General features: G+C 37.0%; 1 protein-coding gene and 1 long non-coding RNA gene across 2 annotated transcripts; both read left to right on the top strand.

The window, feature by feature from the left end:
* The first annotated feature begins 6,726 nt into the window (after window positions 1-6,726).
* On the top strand, window positions 6,727-8,780 carry LOC133825509 (isopentenyl-diphosphate Delta-isomerase II-like). The gene is made up of 4 exons (XM_062258439.1): window positions 6,727-7,131; window positions 7,952-8,007; window positions 8,279-8,370; window positions 8,595-8,780. Exons 1-4 carry the CDS (start codon window positions 6,893-6,895, stop codon window positions 8,778-8,780), a joined length of 573 nt encoding a protein of 190 aa, XP_062114423.1. The 5' UTR covers window positions 6,727-6,892.
* A 5,128-nt stretch (window positions 8,781-13,908) lies between these two features.
* On the top strand, window positions 13,909-14,387 carry LOC133821577 (uncharacterized). Its single transcript, XR_009887680.1, has 3 exons — window positions 13,909-13,973; window positions 14,107-14,217; window positions 14,330-14,387. It is a non-coding gene; the product is annotated as an uncharacterized LOC133821577 (long non-coding RNA).
* Window positions 14,388-25,842: the final 11,455 nt, after the last annotated feature.

Below are 25,842 nucleotides of genomic sequence, written 5' to 3'. Positions count from 1 at the left end.
ATTATTGAAATGAGATCTCTATCATTTAACACCTTGACCCAAAATAAAAGGAAACCATCATTTCACTTCTTCATTAGAAGCTATAGATGTTCATATCTAAGATTAACACTCCCACTCAATTGTACTACCGAGTTCCCAAGATGTAAGTATGGGCTAGTTTGTACGGTAAGCTGGTAACGAAGAAGTCAAGGAACTCAAATAATACAATCAGTTAGAAAACTAACCACTCAAAATTGAGATTGAATTGACCTATGGTCAACTATATGATATGACTAGAATAGATAGTAATGGTATGTTTACTTATCTTATCAAATACATCCGATCTTATCTACTTTGCTATTGTTCTGGAAAGAACATAACACCACAATGTGTAAGTAGATCATATCGTAGATTGGCAAGTCCGTGTAAATCTTGTGCACTCACTAGTCTTAGGACTAACTTATTGTGAACATATAATCATATTTATATTCCCCTGTGATTACGTCACTATAAATACGATTAGATATATGCTCAGGATTTAATAGAAGTTTATATTAAACAAATAATCATGAAAATAAAAGATGTGAGCAAAGTGATTGACCAAGTCAAAAAATGATTTCTATTCTTTTATTGATAATAAAATGAGATTACAAAGAAATTGGGTTTTAATTAGGGCATAAAACCCCAACAAACTCCTACTTGCACTAATTGAAACTAATGCCTTAATTATACTAATCCCATTTCCTTGATGTGCTTATCAAAAATAGCTTCTGGTAGTGTCTTTATAAACGGATCCGCAAGATTGTCTTCAGATGCAATCTTCATAACCTTCACATCTCCCCTGGCCACATATTCTCTAATAATGTGATACTTCCTTTCTATATGCTTACTCCTCTTGTGACTTCAAGGTTCTTTCAAGTTGGCTATCGCTCCTGTATTGTCACAAAACAACACAAGCGATTTATCCAATTCTGGAATAACACCAAGATCTGAATAGAACTTCTTTAGCCAGACTATTTCCTTAGCTGCTTCTGACGCGACTATGTACTCAACCTCCATGGTGGAATCTGAGATTGCAAACTGCTTTACGCTTCTCCAAATCATAGCTCCACCGCCAAGAGTAAACACCATTCCAGAAGTAGACTTCCTATCATCGACATCAATCTGAAAATCTGAATCGGTGTAGCCTACAGGGTTCAGAACACCACAAATGTAGACTAACATATAATCCCTAGTCCGTCTTAAATACTTCAGGATATGCCTAACTGCTATCCAATGTTCCGGTCCTACGTTTGACTGATACCTGCTCACTACTCCCACTGCATAGCAGATATCAGGTCTAGTACACAACATAGCATACATCAGACTTCCAACTGCAGATGCGTAAGGAACTTTTCTCATTGCATTTTCCTCTTCAGGAGTCTGGGGAGACTGCTTCTTGGAAAGATGAATTCCATGGTGGGACGGTACACACCTTTTCTTGGAATTTGTCATTGAGAAACGTTCAAGCACTTTATCAATGTAAGCTGCGTGAGGTAGACCTAAGAGTTTGTTCTTTCTATCTGTGATGATCTGGATACTTAGAACATAACTCGCTTCACCCAAATCCTTCAATTGGAATTGAGTGCTCAGCCAATTCTTCACATCTGATAATTTCTTAACATTTTTATCAATGAGTAAGATATCATCTACATAAAGAACAAGGAATACCACTATTTGATTTGCCTTCAGTTGGTAAACACAGGGCTCATCAATTTTTTGTTCAAAGCCATAGGTTTTTATTATTTCATCAAACCTAAGATTCCAGGAACGAGAAGCTTGCTTAAGTCCATAGATGGACCTATTCAACTTGCAAACTTTTCCTTCTTGTTTAGCTACTTTAATTCCTTCTGGATGATCCATATAAATGACTTCGTCCAGCTTTCCATTAAGAAAAGCTATCTTGACATCCATTTGCCAGATCTCATAGTCGACAGCAACTGCTATGGATAGGAGGATGCGAATGGATTTCAGCATGGCTACCAGACTCAAAGTTTCCTCATAGTCCACGCCTTCTCTTTAGGTATAACCCTTTGCCACTAATCGAGATTTATAAGTCTCAATATTTCCATCAACACCTCGTTTCTTCTTATAGACCCACTTGCACCCAATGGCCCTAAAGTCACTAGGTGCTTCCACAAGATCACAGATGGAGTTTGAGTACATAAACTCCATTTCCTGTTTCATGGCTTCGAGCCATAGTCCCTTTTCATGGCTAGCCATTGCCTGTTTGAAAGACAATGGATCATCATCACCAGTGTCACCAACAACCATATTGGTTTCACCATCCAAACCATAGCGAACTGGGTTCCTAGAAGCCCTCCCACTATGACGAGGCTCCATGACTGTTTGCTCAGGAACAGTGGTACTTTCTTCATTTAAATCGACTTGCGTTGGTTGGACATGAAGAGTGGGAATTTCATCATCAACTTGCATTGATGATAATGGAACATTGGTTGGAATCAATTCTTTAACATCTCCTCTAAAACTACTTTGCTGCGTGGTTTGATGTTTCGGACATAGTCATTTTCTAGAAAAGTAGCATTCGTAGAAGTAAACACTTTTTTTTTCTGAATGAGTATAGAAAATTCAACCTCAAGTACCTTTAGGATAGTCAACAAACAGGCAAACTTTAGATCGCGGTTCTAGCATTCCCTCCTTTTTCCTCGGGACATGGGCGGGACACCCCTAGATTCTATAATGGCATAAACTGGGTTCACGACCATTCCAGCGTTCTAAAGGTGTTTTTGGGATTGATTTTGACGACACGACATTGAGAATGTCGTTCGTGGTTTCAATTGCATGTCCCCAGAATGAAGTTGGTAGAGTTGAGTAACTAAACATGCATCTAACCATTTCCAATAAAGTTTTGTTCCGGCGTTTTGCTACACCATTTTGTTGCGGAGTACCTGGGGTAGTAAGTTGTGATAAATCCCCAAGTTTAGTTAAATGATCTTGGAACTGCATATCCAAATATTCTCCACCCCTATTAGATCGCAAGATCTTTAACATTTTACCTAATTGGTTCTGGGCCATTGCTAGGAATTCCTGAAACTTTGAAAATGTTTCTGATTTCCTATGCACTAGGTAAAGACATGAGTATCTAGAGTAATGGTCAATATACTCAAAACCACCCCTGGCTTGTACATTCAAAGGTCTATAAACATCTGAATGCACAAGACCAAGTGGTTCTTTGCCCCTATCACCCTTTGCAAAGAATGGACGCTTGGTCAGTTTGCCTTCTAGACAAGATTCATAGAAAGGTAATTAACCTAAGGGAGTTCCCTCAAAGGCCCATCCTTTGTAAGTCTTTGAATCCTATCATAGCCAATGTGACCTAGTCTCAAGCGCCATAAATACGCCATATTATCGTTATCGGTCTTTTGACGTTTATTGCTCCTAGGTTTAGCTACTTTGAATAAATCATTGTGAAGAGCGAGGGGTTCGTTAGGTCGCTGAATATAAACCCTGTTTTCCAAACATGTAATTTACAATTGTGATCCATAGAAAGAAATAGATATATTAGAACTTGTGAAAGTCATAACAAATCATTCTAATTGCAACATGGAAAATGAAATTAAATTTCTTCTAAAATCCAGAGTAAAAAGTACATCATTCAAAATTAAAAATTTATTTATGAACTTTAGACGAGCTCTTCCTCTAGCTTGAACTGTAACGAACACTCCATTCCCAACTCTAAGCTTTAAGCCACCTTCGTCCACTTCCTCCCACAATTCAAGAAGTTGTAAAGAATTACAAACACGGTCAGTAGATCCAGAATCAATAATCCAAACAGATTTATCATTCTCTAAAATACATGTTTCCAAGATAAATGGACTATAATCATTACCTTTGTTTTTTGCTGCTAGAAACTTAGGGAAATCTCGTTTCCAATGCCCCTTCTCTTTGTAGTGAAAGCACTTATCTTTACCTTTCTTGTTTTTCTTGTTCTTCCCCTTAGGCGTCTGTGCATATGGTTGTGCACTCGTCTTTGCAGCCTTTGCAGGCTTTTGGTTTCTGAATGAATTGACCTATGGTCAACTATATGATTGAATTGACCTATACTCGCCTGTGCATATGATTGAATTGACCTATGGTCAACTATATGATATGACTAGAATAGATAATAATGGTGTGTTTACTTATCTTATCAACTATCAATATCGGTTCTGTCCGATGTAACAAATACATCCGATCTTATCTACTTTGCTAATGTTCTGGAAAGAACATAACACCACAATGTGTAAGTAGATCATATCGTAGATTGGCAAGTCAGTGTAAATCCTATGCACTGACTAATCTTAGGACTAACTTATTTTGAAAATATATTCATATTTATATTCTACTGTGATTAAGTCACTATAAATATTCTTAGATATATGCTCGGGATGTAATAGAAGTTTATATTAAACAAATAATCATGAAAATAAAACATGTGAGCAAAGTGATTGACCAAGTAAAAAACTGATTTCTATTCTTTTATTTATAATAAAATGAGATTACAAAGAAATTGGGTTTTAATTAGGGCATAAAACCCCAACACTTACCCCATCCCATACATGTTTAGTGTTATAAACTACTATGGGGGATTTACCTTGATTGATTGAAGAAGACTCAATCCTTGTCTGGAGCTCTTCCTTAAGCTCCTGGTCCTCTTGAGCTTCTTCAGCTACTCGAACAACTTGAGCGTTCTCAAAATGCTCCTCCAATAGATGATGATTATACTGGGCGCAAGCGAGCCCATCAACATAATTGATGTGTCGAGAAGCCACCTCCCATGAATGCTTAGAGTTCCGGAACTGAGACAGGTCAACGTTGCCTATGTGTTGTCCTTGTTAAAGAAGACCAGCAACAATTAAGTTCTCTTCCGGGACCAACTGGCATAGCTCCTACTCCGCGTTCGGAAGACGTTTCATCATCTGCAAGCAATTGTCGTATGCTTGAACGATGGGAGTGAGTCAATAAGGACATAACAAAAATGAATTGCTAAGTATTTGAAGGATAACTAGCCTCAAAGGGAAAGAGTGAGAGAGGAAAGAGATACTTACAAACCCTAGAGAACTCAAGGATAAAGGTACGGTTGGTCTGCGTCGGGAAACCATTTGTGAAGAAAAAATTGTCCTATTAATCCTATGCATGGCACTCATTGAGATGGGGAGCCTTATACACCATAGTCGGGTTGGTGTACTTCATCAGGATATATTACCCATCAAGGTCTCTATGCTTCTTCTTCGATATGACTTGAAAACTGTACAGGTACAAGATTTTAGTCGAAGAAGCCACAAGCCAGTTCTTCCTCTGGTACAGAATGTATGGGCCCGCGAGGACCCTGTACCCATTTGAGGAAAGCTAGAATGGGGAAATTCCAACATACTTCAGGAAATCCATGAAGTACTTGTGAAGGGGTAAAGGAGCTCCAGCCTAGAGATGTGACCGGCTCCAGGCCTAGAGGTCATTTACACTCTGATGTGCTCTCTCCATCTCTCGCCAAAGGCACATGAGATAGTCCTCAATCTCGTAGTGACTTTTCATACACTCCATAGCCCCAAAATGCTTTAATTTTCTGGGGAGTTGCTTCGCTTCGAACCCCGCGGCCTCATATTGCTAGGTAGCATGAAGGATTAGAGCTATGTTAACCTCATCGTCCAAGGTTCCCCTCACTGGGTCTAGCTCCCTTTAATTCTTGACGGATCAATTGAACAACTTTACAAATTCATATTGAATTTTGAACCACTATAGAAGTGAACGACTTAATCGCTACACTGGTCTCTCTGCCACCAGAGCTACCTCCCTGACCACGACCACCTAAGCATATCCCTGAGCTAGTTTCTATCTCTTATCTGGTTTCCTACCACCTTCTCGAGCCATGGCCAGTAACTCGTGGTCGAAAGCATAAAATCTCTACTGGTGTAGTTTGTGAAGTTCCTTGGACATCTGAAACAAACACCAATTAGTTAATCATCTTGACCCAAGGAAAAACGGGCAAAATATGAGATCTCGTAGGACAAAGTAGACGTTAATTTTTTTTTTAATATTTAATTATAATTTTTATATATGATTTAAATTAAATAGGTTATAACTGATCAGTTTTATTTTAAATAAAATAAAGATTAATTAATTAAGTTAATTATCTTAATAAAACTGAAAGAAGCGATACTTTTAGGAATAAGAAAAATAAGCGATTAAGTTGTTTTCAGATGTTTTGACTATCAGACTCTATCACAAAAAGAAACGATAGAATTTCCCTAAAAATAAAATTCTATACACAACATCCTCTCTCTCTTCTCAAACCTCTCTAGATCTCATGTGTTGAGTACATCTAGACAATTCTAAATGAACATTTTGAATCCTTCTTAACCACCACTACATCAAATACCCCATCCCATAACACATAAATATAAGTTTATTAAAAAAGTGTTATACTATCTAATGTAAAAATAAAAGCGGTAAATAATAAATAGTTAAAAAAAATGGAGGGCTAGGAAATTGCTATACTTTCTTTTTCCCTCTTCCCGTTCTATTCTCTAGACCTAAACCCAAAGCTCTCGTTTTTTTCCTCTAATCTAAAAACCCTGTCTCTAAGCCAGTCTCCTCACTCACTCTTCCCCGATCCCTCTCCTTCTCTCTCTCTCTCCTGCTCCCTCAACTACGACGGTGAGGGGATATACGAGGCTTCAACCACGGTGGAGGTCGACGAGGCTGGCAGAGGCTCAGCAGGACTGCCGGAGGCTCGACGACGTGGACTCGGAGACTCGTTGGTGCAGGTAAAGATCTCTCTCTCTCTCATTCTATTGGTGGGTGAAAGATTAATATTAATATATAATAATAATATTACACGATTCAACAATGGCAGAGATTACATGCGAGTGCGACAATGTCCCACCTTCTAAATACCAGTGCCAAGCTCTACTTTGCCCCCAGAGCCCATCTCTTTACCTCTTCTTCTAGCTTTGCTCGTAACCCTTTTCTCCGAATCCCTTCTTCCATTCCAAAGCCCATTTCTCCTCTCATTGCTAGGGTCTATCTTTCTTCTAAAGCTTCCAATCCCACCATGGGAGACTCTGTCGACGCTGGAATGGACGCTGTCCAGAGACGCCTTATGTTTGAGGACGAGTGCATTTCTGATTACCCTTTTTCCCATTTCTTCTTCTTTTTTGTTTGTCTTCTGGTGTGCTTTGTTTGGTTGCTTGGATTTTGAATAGGAAAAATTGTATTATTGATTTTTTGGGTTATATACTTCGTGGGTTTATTAATTTTTTGTTCTTCATTGTTTTATTTCAATTATTGTACTTTGTTTGTTTAATGTTCTTCTTCTTCCTTTTTTTTTCACTGTTGAGGTAACGAAGTATATATATCATGGGGCTTAATTTTCTTCCTTAATCTTGCTTCATTACCATGATTTGTTTTATGTTGTGTTTGCTTAATTTTTTTTGTTGCTACAACATTGCTATTATCAGTATCCCCTTTAAAATTTCAGCCAACCGATCTGAACAATTGTTGTGGTTAGAAAGCATCAAGATATTGATTTTAAATCTTATATCTACACATATGTATTGTGTTTGTTTGTTTTTGGACAGAAAAGTGAATTATTGGATTTTTTTTTCATTGCTTTGATCTCTTATTGTTCTTGTTATTATAATATTCCTTTTCATGCTCTCTTTGGCTGTTCAAAGTATGAGAAAATGAAAACTTGGGTTTCATTTCTTTGTTGTTTGTTTTTGGTAAGAAATGAAAATTCAGTGACTGACGTGATACTTTAATTGAGTATTAACTATAATCAAATGAGTTGAGGTCTATTTTGAGCCAAATATTCATGTGGTTTTTAGATTGGAGAACATTCAAAATCTGAATGCAAATTTTGAGTTTAGATCTACATATCTTTCTTTGTGTTGTACTGGAGCTGATTATGTTTCTTCATGTGAACTTTCTATAGATGCATTCTAGTGGATGAGAACGACTGGGTTGTTGGTCATGATACAAAATATAATTGTAAGTAAAATTTGATCTACACAATTCTTTTTGGGTATTATGTCATGTCTTTATGGTACTTTGCATTTTGCATACTCCAAGGCTTTTTATCCTTCCTAAATCTTATACCCTCTTTTGATTTTGGATACCTTCACGTTATGGAAATGAACTGTTTATTCATGTTTTGGGCATTCTACTACATTTTGAAATCATATAATTTGTATATAGATCATGTTCATTCTGTTGGATCAGCTGGACCTCTGTGGTTTGCTAATGCTTTTGTACCCTGTAGGTCACTTGATGGAAAAGATTGAAAAGGAAAATTTGTTGCATAGGGCTTTCAGTGTGTTTTTGTTCAACTCAAAATACGAGTTGCTTCTTCAGGTATTGCTTACAATATTTGAGGGACATCAAGCTATATGATTTGCCAATTAGGTACCCGAACCTTAGATCTTGTGGGAGCAAACAACAGACCTGACTATTTGAACTGCCCTCCTAGGTGCTTACATTTATAGTAATTAGTGTCATGTGAAGAACCAAGTCAAGATCTAGATCTATTAGGAGGGCATAAATTGAATAATTGTGTCCTATTCTATTTCCCATTTTAGTTTTCTATATTCCTGAAATTTCATGCACTCATGACCATGTCTACATATCTTTTCTTTGTGGGAAATGTTTCTTGTACTTCTTTATCTAATCTTCATGTTTGGTTTGATAGTGAGTTTGGAGCAAAAGTTGGAAAGGACCCTGTAAAATCAATATTATTTGAGAAAATGAAGGATACAATGGTATGATAACTTCTTACATGTACGGCTTTTCGTATGGAATTTTTTGTTGCTCCCTGATCCTTGGAAGTAATGACTTATTTATTATTTTTTATTTTTTGAAGAAAAAAGAATTGGAAGCCGAGCTGGTGAAATGTAACAGGGGCAGCTAGGCCATGTTGCAAAATAAAGTGAAAATTCATTTTTTTCATTAGCTATTTGATCTGCTTGCTGTTTTTTATTTTTCTTAACCTAGTTGGTAGTGATGTCTTCAGGTCTGAGCAAGACAAGGAGCCAGAAAAGGAGGTTGTATATGAAGTTGTGGGTGCTGGCCCATCTGAGGAATCTACATCTGATGGTGTGTAATACACATAGTCTATTAGATTATTCTTTTTCTTGGTTGATATTAAATGACGACAAGTAGGTGTTCTATCAGTGGGTAACAAGTGATTACGATTGTAGGAGTTTGACACTTTAGTTTTAAATTTATTAGTTTTTTTACTACAGAGATGTTGATTATTTAGCTCTCATGTTTATGCATAGTTTAACATATTTTAATTGTCAGCTCCTCAGGAAATAGATGAGTATGAGCTCGTTGATCCTGTTGATATATTGGCTCCTTTGGAGAAGTCTGGATTTTGGGATGGAGTGGTCAGTCTTCTTTCTTCTCTCCGTCAAACTAGTTCAGTTTTTTTTTTGGTTGTAGTGATTTAATTTAGGAATATTTGGTTTTGATGTTCCTGTACTGCTATTAACATCTTGTGCCTTATGTCACAGAAAGCAACCAAGTGGTCAGAATGGAACGAGGGTATTGCAGAGCTAACCAAGCTTGCTTCAACAAAAAGAATAGCACCCGGTGATTTCTCATAAATCTGTCGGACACTAAAAAAGGTACATTGTCTTTTTATGTTTGGGTATTTCGTTTGCATCGTTTATACCTCTATCTATTGCCAAGGATCTTTTTAATATTGCATAGTTAAGTGTTCAATCTGCTCCATTAAGTTTTAACTTCATGCTTTATATTCTTACTTCTGTTATAAGTTTATACTTGCTTTTTGAGTTGATGAATAAAAATCATTTAATTCTTTTTCTATACAGCTCATAACAGATGTTAATATCGCTGTAGCAGTCAAGGCAATTCAAGCTATTGGAAATCTTGCTCGGGGTTTAAGAACTAATTTCTCTGCAAGTTCACGCTTCCTATTGCCAGTTTTGCTGGTATGTTCATTTTTTGCTAGCTAAAAAAATAATATTATATCAACTTAAAATGCAAACAGACTGTTTGAATGTAACCAAGCTGTTCAAGTGTTCATTTACTTTTTTCCAGTTACTTACAACTGAGCATGGTGGTATTTTTTTTTTGTTTTGACTTGTACATTCATTCTTCTTATTAATAAAAGTGCACTTAGTCATACGAGTAGATTATTTTTTAGAAGTTCAAATGATGTTGATCGTAGCTTTGATTTGTATATAAAGTGATTTTTTTATTCAATTTTACTTTTAATATATATTTTGATCTGGTTTATCTCATATTTTTCTTAGAAATAATTTAATAAAGATTGAAGAAGAGATATTGGTTTATTGCATTTATCTAACTCCTTTGATTTATCTCTCTCTCTCTCTCTTATTTTTTTTTATAAAGGAAAAATTGAAAGAGAAAAAACCTGCCTCTACTGAGGCACTAAATCAAAGTCTTCAGGCAATGCATACAGCTGGGTGCTTAAGTCTAGCTGACATTGTGGAAGGCAAGTATATATTTATCCTACGCTGTAGTTCTTTAATTAAGAATTTAAAACTGCCCATTCTATCTTTCCTTTTCAAGTTTAGTTTGTTACCATTTGCTAGTGCTGTGATTGATAGGAATTTAGCACCAGAACAAGTTGTTGATTACTGGTACTCCATTACAGAACAGTGTGGAAGAGTTGTGGTAAATAATTTCTCTTTTTCACTGACACAGACATATAAGATTTTGTGTGTTCTGCATTGTTGTTAATTTGCTATACATGCATGTGATTACCCATTTAACAAAACAGTCCAGCTTGTTTGGAGTTTTATGTTTAGAGCTGATTATGTTGCCTGGGAAGTGGGAAGTATGGGAATAATTTTTGTTCTTCTCCCTCCACCAATTGTGATTATGAGCACATATACCAAATCTTTTAGCTGTTGGACGGGTTTAAACTCTGTGCTTAGTCATTCCTTTAATGTTTAAATTTGCAGAAATATTGAATTATTAAATTTGAATTTCTTATGTTCTATTTGATAATTTTTGGCATCTTTAATTATGTGTGGAGAGGTTGAAGCAGCTACAGTTTCTAGATATGCTAAAATTTTGACGTTGGGCAACTGTTTTGTTAGCTGTTATAGTGGAACCATCATCAATTTCATCTGGTGTCTAGATATCATTTTAATAATATATTTCTAAACTACTCCTGTTTCAAGTACTATTCTTTTTTATTCTTACAATGTTGTTGACTCTTCTGTCTTCTCTTGGATTTTATTACATTTTAGTTATCATAATCATTCTCTGAATTAGCTTCAATTCCTAGATGTTCTTCTTAGTTGAATTCTTCAATAAAATTTTGTTATTATAAACAAGAAAATTCATAACATAGTTGTACAATTACAGCTTATATTGTGACTGATAATAATCTAGAAAGGAGATTATGGAAATATAGAAAAAGGGAGGTGGATAAATTCTTGAAAACCCTTGCTTTATTGATTATTTGATTTCCTGAAATAAAATAAACAATATATGGATTTATATGTATATATATACATATGGAAAATGGGTATTTTGCTTATGTACTCTTGTTATGTCAGGTGCTTCACTTGCCTGCTTTATACTTTTGCTTGTTTGATGATCTGGGTGTTTTCTCACTCACTTTACTCTTGTATTATTTTAGCATTAATACAAGTTGATGTTTCTTTAAAGAAAAGTTGACTTTTGGCCAAAATATAAAGGCATGATCCGTTAAAAGCTGGACTATTGAACCAGCCCCAATGATGTATATGATATGAGACAGGGTGACTTTGAATATAGGGAAAAAGCACAAGCAGCTCTTTCCCAATTACTTCTTTTGTTAGTTTGATCATTTTTAGGCACAAGTGGTGGTGGAATTCACCTCCAGAACACTCTCAAGAGCTACTGCTCAATTCATTACGATCATCATGCTTCCTTCATTCTTCTATTTTGTATATACTAGACTATTTCAGCGCATCCACTATCCATCACTACAATTACCCACAAACCTCTCTACTATCTATATTCTATTAATGTACTGGGACCTATCATTTGCCTTTCTTTACTTCTGGAACTCCTCTTCTTGATTTATTCTATCCTGTTGGTTTTCAATTGATTTTGGTTTTATTATTGAATTTGTTTTGACAGGGAATTTAATGTACATATTTTATGGGTGTCTTTGTAACTTCTTATGTATAACATAATTCTTCCATGGAAATGCCAAATTAATATTGGTGGAAGAGATTTTTCTTTCTAGAGTTTTTTGTTTTAATAAATTAATATTCTTTAGCAACGCCAGTATTGTGATTCTAGTGTCCATGTTCTGTTAGTGTCTACTGGAAATTTGATATGTTATTACTCATAAGTTTACCATGGATAAAACTTCACCATTCCATATCAACATCATAGTGTGGTTGTAGTTTTCGTATTAAGCAATTGCTGAAACATTTGTGTAATAATTATTTTCAGGTTTCACTTTTAAATATTGTGGTTGAGTTGAAGAAGTGCTGCAATCACCCCTTCCTGTTTGAGAGTGAAAACCATGGTTATGGTGGCGACTCAAGAACCAATGATAGCAGTAAACTTGAGAGAATTATTTTGAGCAGTGGGAAGTTAGTTATACTCGATAAGCTGCTTGTTAGGTTGCATGAGACAAAGCATCGTGTTTTAATTTTTTCCCAGGTTTGTTTAAGATGCTATTGTGCTTGATATGTTTTTTGAGAGGTTGCTTGAAGCTATGAAGCTTGATTAGAGTGCAACACTTGCTGTGCTTAAACGTCTGTTTTGTTTTTCATTTGGATATAATTCTTTGTTTACTTTTACCATTTTTCTTACTATATTCTAGGAATTGTAGAGTCTCGTAGTCATAGGGCACTCTGTATCTAAGCAAGCCAAAATGCTTGTAACATTAATATTAAAGCCATAATTTTTTGATGTACCAACGTTCCAAGTATTAGCAACATTGTTCTTCTGTTATTTTGTAATAATGGCATGTCTTTTTCAATTGGCATGTTACACCAACATGCTTATGTCTCTCTATGAATTATGTGTTCCTCACTTTATGTCCAGTTCTTGAACCATGGTGTCCAATGTACATGATATTTTGTAGGCATCAAAGCACTTTGGTTTCATTCTTCATTTGACATTCAGTAGAAGAATCCTAAAGTACATGGTTTTTTTTAGGCTTCAAAGCACTCTGGTTTCATATTTTCATTCTACATTCAATGGAGGAATCCAAAGTAGATGGTTTTTTGTAGGCATCAAAGCAGTATAAGAATTTTTTTTCTATGCTCTTTTGTCAAAATTAACAAAACTTAACATGTAGTTAACTTGTTATGATCTGGAATTATGTTTCTTGATGCTATGACTTTGTCATGTATATGGTTCCTTGGGTTACTGAGTGTATGGTTTTTTGGTTCCTTGGGTTACTTTGTGAGAGTTGTGATTTATTTCTTTACTTATTTTGAAAAGGCGAGACTTGTTATTCTACGCTCTTTTAATTGTTATCTTCATTTTGATGACCATGTTAGTTTTCTTTCATACTGAAGAAAATTATAATGCCAATATATCCAGATAAATAAAAGGCATGTTGTCGATTTTTAGTGTTCCTGTATCTTTACTATTGTAGTATGGGAGTTATCTATCTAAGACTGTGATTATGTCTTCGCAGTATATTGTATTACTCAATGCCCAGATAAGTATTTGCTGATGGTTAAATTAATAATACTGATTTATTGCAGATGGTAAGAATGTTGGATATACTAGCAAAATATATGTCACATAGAGGGTTTCAATTTCAAAGGCTAGATGGCAGCACTAAGACTGAACTGCGTCAGCAAGCAATGGATCATTTTAATGCACCTGGTAGTGATGATTTCTCCTTCCTTCTTTCAACTCGGGCAGGTGGCCTAGTTATATACCTTGCAACAGCAGATACAGTTATCATATTTGATTCGGACTGGAACCCTCAAAATGACCTACAGGTTTGATTGAAATGAAATCTCCTTTCAATTTTTTAATTTCTTTTGGGTATTTTATGTTATTTTTTATGGGTTTTTTCATTGCAGAATATAATAAGAGAAAATGGTTTTACTTAATTAATGCGTTCATTTTCAGGCAATGAGTAGAGCTCATAGAATCGGCCAACAAGAAGTTGTGAACATCTACAGATTTGTCATAAGCAAAAGTGTTGAGGAAGATATCTTGGAGCGAGCTAAGAAAAAGATGGTTGATGATATTCTCTTCAAATTCTTGAGAAATTTGTTTGCTTTATAGAGTCTAATAATGCCTTTTGTTTTCTCTCACAAGTTTTACTTACATCTCTACATGTATCATTTAGGTTCTTGACCACCTGGTGATCCAGAAATTGAATGCAGAAGGAAGATTAGAGAAGAAAGAACCAACGAAGGGGAGTTATTTTGACAAGGTACGGGTCCTGTGGGGGTGTTTTGAAATAGTTTCCTGAAGTAGTTGGATTATGTACAAATTTTTTTTTTCTGTTAAAAAATGATAAAGTAGATTATCAGTGGGTGATTAGTTGTGGTTATCTTTCCCCTGGCCCTACAACTCATTTCCCAAGCCCCTAATTCTCTTTCTCTATACATCAATATTTAATGTAGAGTAACCCAAGAGAGGTAGCTCCAATGGTCAAGCATGTGGTTTGCTTCCACAAGGTTGAGTCCCTCTTGGGTACCTACGTTGCAATTGTAATTGCTATAGTTTTCTGGTCCCCAAATATTGTAGGGTTAGGCAGGAAACTTTGTTTAAAAAAAAAATGCAATGTAGAGTTTCTATTCTATTTTTCTCTCTTATGTCATCTCTAATTGCCATTTTCTATTGCACCATTGTAGAATGAGCTTTCAGCTATCTTGAGATTTGGAGTAGAGGAACTTTTTAAAGAAGAGAAGAATGAAGAAGAAAGTAAGAAAAGGCTCTTGAGTATGGATATTGACGAATTTAATTTAAACTTTATATGCTTACAAGTGGAAACTAGCTTAAGTCTTATGTTCTTAATAATAAAAGGACTTTTTTTTTTACAATGTGCAGGTATATTGAGATGATTTCTTAGGAGCAATTCTTGACAACATTTGTAGTTGAGGCCTTTAGAATGGAAGAATGTATTTCACTAATTTTTGTATACATTTCTTGTTTTGTATTTAGTGATAAAGGAATTTGAATTGGGCATAAATTATGTTGTAATATGATTTCTTAAACCTAGACTAGTAGACTAAATATTGTAATTACATTTGAGTAATTAATAAAAATCTATTTATGTTACTTTATTTGACTTCAACTTTCATATTTGTTTTCCTAATTTTGTGTAAGTAAAAAAAGATTATGTTTCTCTAAGCTAATATAACACGTGTTATACTAAAGTGTAGTATAACACAAAAAATGTGTAATACTAAAGTATAGTATAACACAAAAAAAGTGTTATACTAAAGTGTAGTATAACACAAAAAAAGTGTTATATAATCGACTATAAATAACATAATTCAACACTTATCTATATATTAAAATAACACAGAAATTGTGTTATCGTTGACAGTACAATAACACATCTGTATAACATTGATAAAATGTTATGTTAAGTACCCTGACCTACGATAATATAGTCGGTCTTAACACATCAGAAAGTGTTATCGTATGTTTTGATAACACATTTTCAGTGTTATTAAAAGCATTTTTTCTTGTAGTGCACACACATCCTTGTGTGTTTTAGGATTGGTCTGGAAGATCAAGTTGTGAGCTTTTAGAATAAGGATAGGAAGATCGTTGATTTATTGAAAAAAAAATTTTGGACTCTTGATAGGATACACGAGGTAATCTCTAATCTATTTCTATTTGATTTAATATATCTATATATGTATGATCCTGGCTGGAATTAATAATTCTTAAAGGATCCATTCCGCTGCGTATCCTGATTTATCATATTTAATACTAACAATTGGTACCAGAGCAATCTACATATAAATATATTTATATATATATTAGATGCTATGAGGGTTTCTTGCATTTGTTATATGTATGTTGATATATATGTATTTAATGGATGGATGTGTTTTTTGAATGTATGGTTGAATGATGGATCGTTAATTATATGGTGTTATTGGGTTAGGACTTTAAAGTTCTAGATCTTGTGTAAGCCATAGAGGGCATAGGACTTTTGTAATCTTTAGTTTTTGAAATATGAGTTTTAAAAAAATCTGTACACAAGAAAAAGAAGAAGGAGAACCCGAGCCTCCAGCCACACGCACTAGCCACATGCAGTCCCTGGGACCCGAGCCTTTCGGCCCTAGCCCCTGCATACTGTGTGTGCAAGCCCCACGACCCAACTCCCCTACTGCATGTGCAAACCCTACGACCCAACTCCCCTGCTGCGTGCGCGAGCCCAATGGCTCGAGCCCTACTAGCTGTGTGTGCTAGCCCCTTGCCTCCCCGTGCCCATGTGATGGCCCCTACACCGTACCATGATGTCGAGCCCTAGTAGTTCCACATTGCCTCCAGCCTTAGTGATCTAGGGCACTAGTCTTTCTACCCATGTTAGTTCTTATTTTTGTGCTATTAGTCTTTTATTGAATTAGTTTTTAAATTGTTTGAATTTAAAAGATTAATTATCTTATTTTATTTTTGTTAGAAAAATAAAAATATATTTTAGTTGATTAAGATTTAATCTCAAGTTTAAATAATAATTATATTTCGATTCTTTAATTATTTAAATTCAACTAAATTAAAAAGATGATAAAAATTGTTATTTAATTAAAAGTTAGTTTTAAATACATCAATTAATTAGAAAATTAGTTTGTAATGAATTAGTTGTGCCTAATAAATTCCTAAGAATTATAAAGAAAGCCTAAAAGAGAGGATGCACATTCTTGGAGTCTTGCAAATAACTTAAGGCCTAATTTCATAATTTTATTTCTATTTTTTCAAAGAGTTGTAAATTTAGAAATAACTTAAGGTTCATCATTTATTGTTTTTATTTATTGTATTTATTTAAATAAATATTAATTAATGTTTGATTGATACCATGGTCATGCACTAGTCAATTACAAGCCATTCATGAAACCCAACACAATTTTCATTAATCATGTATGTTTTATAAAAAAATTGATTGTTTATGATTGTCCTAATTGTTTATATGAATTATTTTGGAGAAATCAATTTCATGTAAGCTACTAATTATTAAATTAGTTGAAACTTGGTAAGTCACACCACAATAAAGGCAATAGTATTTTATAGGACTTTAAGATAACCAACTTTATTTAAGAATTGTTTTAGTAAAGTTAGATGAATGTAATAGGTAATTATTTAGATCACGTCAATTCTAGAAACAAGGTGTTTTATAATAAAATGTATTTTGTAATTAATTACATTCATAGGATTATTAATAAATTAGTAATTAATTTGGAATTAATTGATTAGTTTAATAAATCGCATTTTTCTAAAATAGTAAGTAAGACGAACAATGACTTAAAAGCAATGTACTGGTGGCCATGAAATAAGCGTGACATGGCAGGGTATGTGATGCGGTGTCTCACTTGTCAGAAGGTTAAAGTATAACACCAGAGGCCAGCAAGTTTTCTCTAACCCTTCAGTATCCCAGAATGGAAATGGGAAGACATAACCATGGACTTTGTCGTAGGATTTCCAAGGACCCCAAAGCAACATGATTCAACTTGGGTGATAATCGATAGAGTCACCAAGTCAGCTCACTTCCTACTAGTTAAAACAACTTATACAACAGAGCAATATGCAGAGTTATATGTAAATTAGATCGTTTGACAACATTAAGTACCAAAATCTATAATCTCTGATAGAGGGTCTGTGTTCACTTCAAAGTTTTGGAAGAGTTTACAACAAGGTATGGGGACGAGGCTTAAACATAGTATGTCCTTCCATCCCCAAATAGAGGGTCAATTAGAGCGAACAATACAGATTTTGGAGGACATGTTGAGGTCTTATGCACTCGACTTTTTGGGATCATGGAGTCAATATTTACCTCCAATAGAATTCTCTTATAAAAATAGCTACTAGTCTACTATTGGGATGGCCTCGTATGATATGCTATATGGACGCAGATGTAGAACATCCCTACATTGGGATGAGGTGGGGGAGAAACAGATTCAAGGCCCATAAGTAATGAGAGAGGCCACTGAAGTATTCACCAAGATTAGGCAAAGGATGATGACTGCTCAAAGTAGACAGAAAAGCTATGCAGATCTTGGGAGAAGAGACAATGAATTCTCAATAGGTGATCAGGTGTTTTTGAGACTATCACCAATGAAAGGGCTTATGCGTTTTGGGAAGAAGGGAATGCTAAGCCCAAGGTATATAGGTCCATTTGAGATCTTGGAGAGAGTTGGGAAAGTTTCCTATGGCTTGGCTTTACCACTAGCGCTCACTGAGACGCATAATGTGTTCCATATGTCCATGTTGAGGAAGTATTTGCGTGATCCTTCCCACGTGTTGAGTTATGGGTTGTTTGAACTCAAGTAGGACTTGAGTTATGATGTGAAACCAATGCAAATCTTAGAGAAATGAGTCAAGGAACTAAGGTTCAAGAAGATTTTGCTAGTAATGGTCCCGTGGAAGAATTGTTCAGCTAGTGAGGCAACTTGGGAGTTGGAAGACGACATGGGAATGTTACCCCGGGTTGTTTGGTAAGGAATAATTTCGAGGACCAAATTCCTTTTAAGGAAGGTAGATTGTAGTGAACCAAATTTTTTTATTATTTTTTTATTTATTTAATTTTTATGTTTTAGTTTAATTGTTTGATTTCTTAGAAAATATTTGAATTATTATTTTGTGTGAATTAGGATTTATTGATTTATTGTGTAGTGTTTGTTTAATTATTAGTGTTATATATTATTAGGTGTGACAAAATATGTGATTAGAATAGGTTACATTTTTTATCATGAAATGTGCGTGTGTGGATATTTGTTTTATTTTTCTTAAATTAAGAAATTAAAAAGGGAAAAGAATGTTAGTTGTCATCTTTTGGGATAAGATGACAAGAAATATCTATTGGATTATGTTCACATTTGGATAGGGTTTAAGTGAGGTGTAAAGAGAGGAAATGATGGAATTAGGCTTATTTGGTGAGATAGGATTGGAGCTTTCACACTTGGTTTCATTTCATAGGGTTAGGTCACTAGGGTTTACAAATAGAAGAGAATGTGAGCATTGGAGGCCCTTTTTGTTGGCTACCAAGACTTGGAGAGAAAATGAGGGAGAAGGGCACAAAAGAGAGAAAGAATAAGAGAGAAGGAAAGAGGGGAAGGAGAAGAAGGAGGCTAGGGTTTCAAAATCCTAGGTATGCTTTCATCTTTGTGTTTTTTGATTCTCTAGGAATAGCTCTTTCCCTCCATTCTAAGTATTCTTTTCTTTTCTTGTCTTGTTGGGTTCGAAATCCTAGGTGCCTAAGGATTGATTTGCTTTGTGTTCTTGAACACTATCAAGAAAGGTAATGGGAATTTCTAACCACTTTGTTGATTTGATGTTCTTGTATTTTGTTTATGATTTTTCACATGTTGACTTGAGAAAATGTATTTATAATGTATGATGATGTGTTGATAATTTTAGTCCTCATGAGTATATGTTTTTGTAACGCCCTGGTTACCCCAAAACAATTACGGTGAACCAGAAATTTGACCCGCTACCCGAGTCCTTTGGTTAAAAACGTGTTCTAAGTGTCATTAACAGGTTAAGGTGGAAAATCAATAAAAAGGAAAGGATATATTTTATTGAATACATAAAACTTTCCATGGGCCCACAAAATCTTTTACAAATTATTTACAACTCAAAAAGGTCATTACTGTTTCAAAATTACAAACTGCCGACCTAAGCGGCAAAAATAGGGTAAACCCCTAGTTCCTTTAAGAACTCCTTGGCCGTGGTGGTCAAGCGGCCGCACATGTACACATCACCACCTAAGCTCTCCACTCAAGGTTGGATGAGCTTCTCTTTCCTTTTGCCTGCACCACATAGCACCCATGAGCCGAGGCCCAATAAGAAAACATAATAAAGCATGATATAATATCAACAATGATCATAATAATCATTTAGGACTATCAGTCCAAACAAATAGGTAACAGTCGCAAAAGTCACTAAGTTAGGTTTAGGTCCCTTTAGCCTTGTGACGACAGGGTCACCGGGGCTTAATAAATAAGTGAACTTTTATTAGTTCGAACAAGATAGGTGCATGGTGACTAGTCACCAACATAACCTTCCTCATGACCTTAGAGTCATAACCCTAGAACAGCATTCCCTAGCAATGTGACAAACAGTCACCTGGGCCATTGGCCCTGGCTCTAGTAACTAGTCTTAGACTAGACAAGCGCTTATAAGTTCATCGACCTTAGGGTCGGTCCAGCGTTAATACCTTAGAGCCATTCAACGCTTATATAGATTAGATCTAATCTTCATTTGGCCTTGCGTTCATAACGCTATGCCATTTCTGACTCTTAGGTCAATGTCCCTGACTAGTCAGTACATATACAAGTAAACAACATTCGCTAGCATTTAACAGACAATCCATGTCCACATTTATCAATCAACATGCCTCAATACAATCACGCATGTCACATATACACAGGGTGCAGTTTTCTTACTTCAGGTTCGAGCGAGAATTAATATAAAAACGACCTTTGAGAACGATCAACCTTTTGGTCCCTTAGCGGTGACCTAGTCATAACCAATTATGGGATTCCATCAATAAAATGAATAACAAAGGGTTCCCAAACCAAAACCTAGCCTCCGAGACATCGAATACTACTAAACCGAGTAGTAGGATCGACCCCGAGGCCTAAGGCTAGCATCCCCGAGCCAAAAACCCATTTCTGGCCAAAATGCCACTAAGGGCTGCGACCCTCCTTGGCCATGCCGTGGCCCGCCCCTCAAATAGAGGAGGCCTCCTTTAGTACCCTTCAAGGGCCACGGCCCTCCTTGGTCATGCCGCGGCCCAACCTTCAGTTCAACCAAGACTCTGATTTTTCTTCCCTTGCGATTTTCCTTGGAACCAACCTTTCAAACACCACTCAAACATCCAATACAACCCCTAAACTTGATCTATAACACCCCCTCATCAAAACCGAAGTTAAACCCCAACCAAAACTTCCATTAATTCCAACTATCCACAAAGAAATCACAAGTTGAAAACTAAAGCCAAAACAGAGCATACCAGAAAAGTAATGACTGGAAACTTACCTCAAACTCAGGTTGTGATGCTCATCAATGGTGGAACATTCTCCCAAACTCTCAAGGTCTACTTCCCAAGGTAGAATCCTTAACAAGAGCTCAAAAACAAATAATTCATATCCCGTTACCCTTTAATTCCCGGTAACGCTCTAATCATTAAAATCACCCCGAGACTCATCCCGAGCCCCGAACTTAAACTCGTTATGACTAGACTGCTAATCAATATTCCAAGATTGTCTCGTGCCGAATAGCTCGAACAAACCCACATTATTATGTGGTCACGACAACATATCACCGACATGCATACAAATATACAATTATACCCTCAACGGGCCAAATCATCATCACACCCCTGTAATTAAAAATGTGGACCCACATGCATGCATTTAACACCATATTATAATATAATTCACATATACATGCATTCTATCAATTAATGGCATAATTAAATAAGTATGGCCCTCTCGTCCTACTATTCTTGCCATTAAAACACATCGGAGAATTCAGGGCATTACAACTATCCCCTCCTTACAGAAATTTCATCCTCGAAATTTACCTGAATAGCTCGGGATACTGACTCTGCATATCTGACTCCAACTCCCAGGTCACTTCCTCGACCTTGCTGTTCCTCCACAATACCTTAACAAATGGTATCGTCTTATAACTCAAAGCAGAGATCTGGCTCAAGCTCCAGACCCTCATAACTCAAAATATGGCTCACATCAGATACATACCTCCGAAGAGCTGAAACATGAAATACATTATACACAGCTGACAACGCTGGAGTCAAAGCCAATCTGTAAGCCACTTGACCAATCCTCTCCAGGATCTCAAATGGACCTACAAATCTAGGACTCAGCATGCCTTTCTTCCCAAACCTTCTCACCCCTTTCCATGGCGAAACTCTAAGGAAAACATAGTCTCCCACTTGGAACTCCACGTTCCTGCGCTTGGGATTTGCATAGCTCTTCTGTCTACTTTGAGAAGTAAGCATTCGAGCTCTAATCTTTTCAATGGCCTCACAGGTCCTCTGAACTGCCTTAGGACCTAACTATCTCCTTTCACCTGTCTCATCCCAATGAATGGGAGATCTACATTTCCTACCATATAGCATCTCATAAGGTGCAACTCCAATGGTAGACTGATAACTGTTGTTGTAGGAGAATTCTATCAAAGGCAGATACTTACTCCAAGATCCACCAACGTCCAGCACACATGCTCTCAGAATGCCCATCTGTCTGAGGATGATAAGCAGTATTGAACTTCAATTGTGTCCCCATGGCCTTCTGCAAACTCCTCCAAAACTTGGAAGTAAAAGTAGGGTCCCGATCTGACACGATCGACCTAGGTGATCGATTGAGGTGCACGATCTCTCTCACATAGAGATCTGCATACTGGTCAACTATATAAGTAGTCCTCACTGGCAAGAAGTGAGCTGACTTGGTGTGGCGATCTACTATCACCCAAATAGAATCATGCTGACCAACTGTCCTGGGTAAGCCCACCACAAAATCCATTGTGATGTCTTCCCACTTCCACTCTGGGATATCCAGAGACTGCAATAATCCTGCCTGCCTCTGATGCTCAGCCTTGATCTGTTGACAAGTCAAGCACTTAGCCACATACTCCACTACATCTCTCTTCATCCCTGGTCACCAATACAATGATCTCACATCCTAATACATCTTCGTGGTGCCTGGATTCAAAGAGTAAGGTGTAGTATGAGATTCATCCAGAATCTCTCGCCTCAAAGAAGTGTCTAGCGAAACACATATCCGCCCCTTGTATCTCAACAAGCCTATCTCAGACACTGTATAATCTCTGGATGCTCCAGCCAGAACATCCTCTCTGATCTTGATCAGCTGGGGATCACTCAGCGGACCTTCCTTAATTCTCTCCAACAGCATAGACTGTAGCGTAATGTTAGCCAACTGGCCCACCAGCAACTCTATACCAGCTCTGGTCATATCATCTGCTAACTCCCTGGCTATCAGCCTCATTCCATGAATCTGTCCTGGACCCTTCCAGCTTAAAGCATCAGCTACCACGTTGGCTTTTCCTGGATGATACAGGATCTCACAATCATAATATTTTACTAACACCAGGCAACGCCTTTGCCTCATCTTAAGATCTTTCTGGGTTAAGAATTACTTCAGGCTCTTGTGGTCTGTATAGATCTCGCACTTCTCTCAATAGAGATAATGCCTCCATATCTTTAAAGCAAAAACAACAGCCGCCAACTCTAAATCATGAGTAGGATATCTCTTTTCATACTCCTTCAACTAACGAGAAGCATAAGCAATTACCTTCTCTGATTGCATCAAAACACAGCCTAAACCTTGATGAGAAGCATCACAATAAATCACAAACTTCTCCTGATCTATCGGAAGACTCAGAATCGGAGCTGTAATCAACCTCTGCTTCAGTTCCTGGAAGCTATTCTCACATTTATCTGACCACATAAACTTCTAGCTCTTGCGTGTCAGCTCAATCAAAGCACTAGCTATCTTTGAGAACCCTTCCACGAAACTCCTATAATAACCTGCCAATCCAAGGAAACTTCTAACTTCATAAGCATTCTTTGGCCTTGGCCAATCTCTGACCGCTTCAATCTTTCCTGGATCTACCTTAATCCTCTCTTTACTGACAATATGCCCAAGAAAGGACACCTGAGACAACCAGAACTCACACTTCTTGAATTTAGCAAACAATCTGTGTTCTCTAAGCCTCTGTAGAACTAACCTCAGATGCTGCTCATGCTCTGACTCAGTCTGAGAATATACCAGAATATCATCAATGAAGACGATCCCAAACTGGTATAAATAATCCTTGAACACTCTGTTCATCAGATCCATAAAAGCAGCAGGGGCATTAGTCAATCCAAATGACATGACTAAAAACTCATAATGCCCATACCTGGTATGAAAAGCAGTCTTCGGTATGTCTCCCTCCTTGACCCTCAACCGATGATAGCCAGAACGAAGGTCGATCTTAGAGAATACCTTCTCACCTTGCAACTGATCAACCAGATCATCTATCATTGGGAAAGGATACTTGTTCTGAATTGTCAGCTTATTCAGTTCTCTATAATCAATACACATTCTCAGAAAACCATCATTCTTCTTCACAAACTGAACTGGCGCACCCCAAGGTGAGAAACTAGGTCTGATAAAACCCAAATCTATCAGTTATTGCAACTGTACTTTTAATTCTTTCAACTCAGCTGGGACCATTCTGTAAGGCGCTCTAGACACTGGCTCCATCCCTGGTCTGGAAACACATCCAGAAACTCACATACAAGTCTGGTCTCCTCTGGTCTCACTGGCATGACCTGAGTGGTATCAACCACACTGGCTAAGAACCCAATGCAACCTCCTTGCAATAAATCCCCAGCCCTCAATACAGAAATCATAGGAATACGAGGTCCATGCACAACACCAACAAACACAAAAGGATCCTCACCTTCAGGCTCAAAGGTGACCATCTTCCTTCTGCAATCAATGGTTGCCCCATACATTTCCAACCAATCCATACCCAATACCATGTCGAAGTCAGTCATAACTCACTCTATCAAGTCCACAGACAACTCTCTACCCTCCACTGTCACTGGTAAAGATCTAACCCATCTCCTGGATACCACTAACTCCCCAGTGGGTAACAGAGTACCAAACCCCACAGCATAGAAATCACAGGGTCTACACAGTTTATCCATAACACTACTAACAATAAAAGAGTGTGTAGCACCAGAATCAATCAAAACATTATAAGGGGTTCCAGCACTAAGAAGCTGACCTGTAACAATTGAGGGAGAAGCCTCAGCTTCTGCTTGAGTCAATGCGAACACTTGAGCTGGGGTCGAGCTGTCCGCCTTTCCGGGTTCTTATTTTCTTGCCTGAGGGCAATCCTTTTTAAGACGACCCACTGCTCCACATGAGAAGCAGGCCTTTGCCCTACACTCTCCCAAGTGATGCCTCTTGCATCTGGGGCACTCAGAATAAGACTTCCAGGCTTCACCATCACCACGGGGCCGCCTATCAGGACCGGGAACTAGGAAGGTGTCAGGAACCTTCCTTTTCTGATCACTGGGGCCAACACCCCTACCTGAACCCACAAATGGAGGACCTGTCCTCCTGAAATCCTTTCTGGCTGCACTGTCACGCCAGATCCTGTTCTCTGCACTCTCAGTTGTGAGTGCCTTCTCAACCACCTGTGCTTAGGTAGTAACCCCAGCCACAGTGGTAATATTGTAGCATGCAGATCACTCTCTTCTGGTCCCATCAGTGGGCACCAATTCCATGGCAAACTTTGCCAAGCGATCAAACTTTAAGGCGTACTTAGTGACTGACAAATTCCCCTGAAGTAGCCTGATGAATTCCTCTACTTTAGCTGTCCTGATAGCATCATTATAATACTTCTCATTAAACAGAGTCTGAAACTCCTCCCAACTCAGGGCATTAAAATTCTTGGTCTGGGTAATCACCTCCCACCAAATCCAGGCATCCTCTCGAAACATATAGGTGGCACAGGCCACCCTCTCGTTACAAGATATCCTCATAAAGTCAAGGATAGTGGTAATCATAGTCATGCATTGTTCAGCCTTGGCAGGATCTGCACTGCCCTAAAATACTGGAAGTTGTTGCTTCTTGAACCTTT

The sequence above is a fragment of the Humulus lupulus genome, chromosome 3, assembly GCF_963169125.1.
Source record: "Humulus lupulus chromosome 3, drHumLupu1.1, whole genome shotgun sequence".
Taxonomy (NCBI): domain Eukaryota; kingdom Viridiplantae; phylum Streptophyta; class Magnoliopsida; order Rosales; family Cannabaceae; genus Humulus; species Humulus lupulus.
Note: the sequence above shows the minus strand (reverse complement) of the source record. Positions and strands in the feature narration are given on the sequence as shown.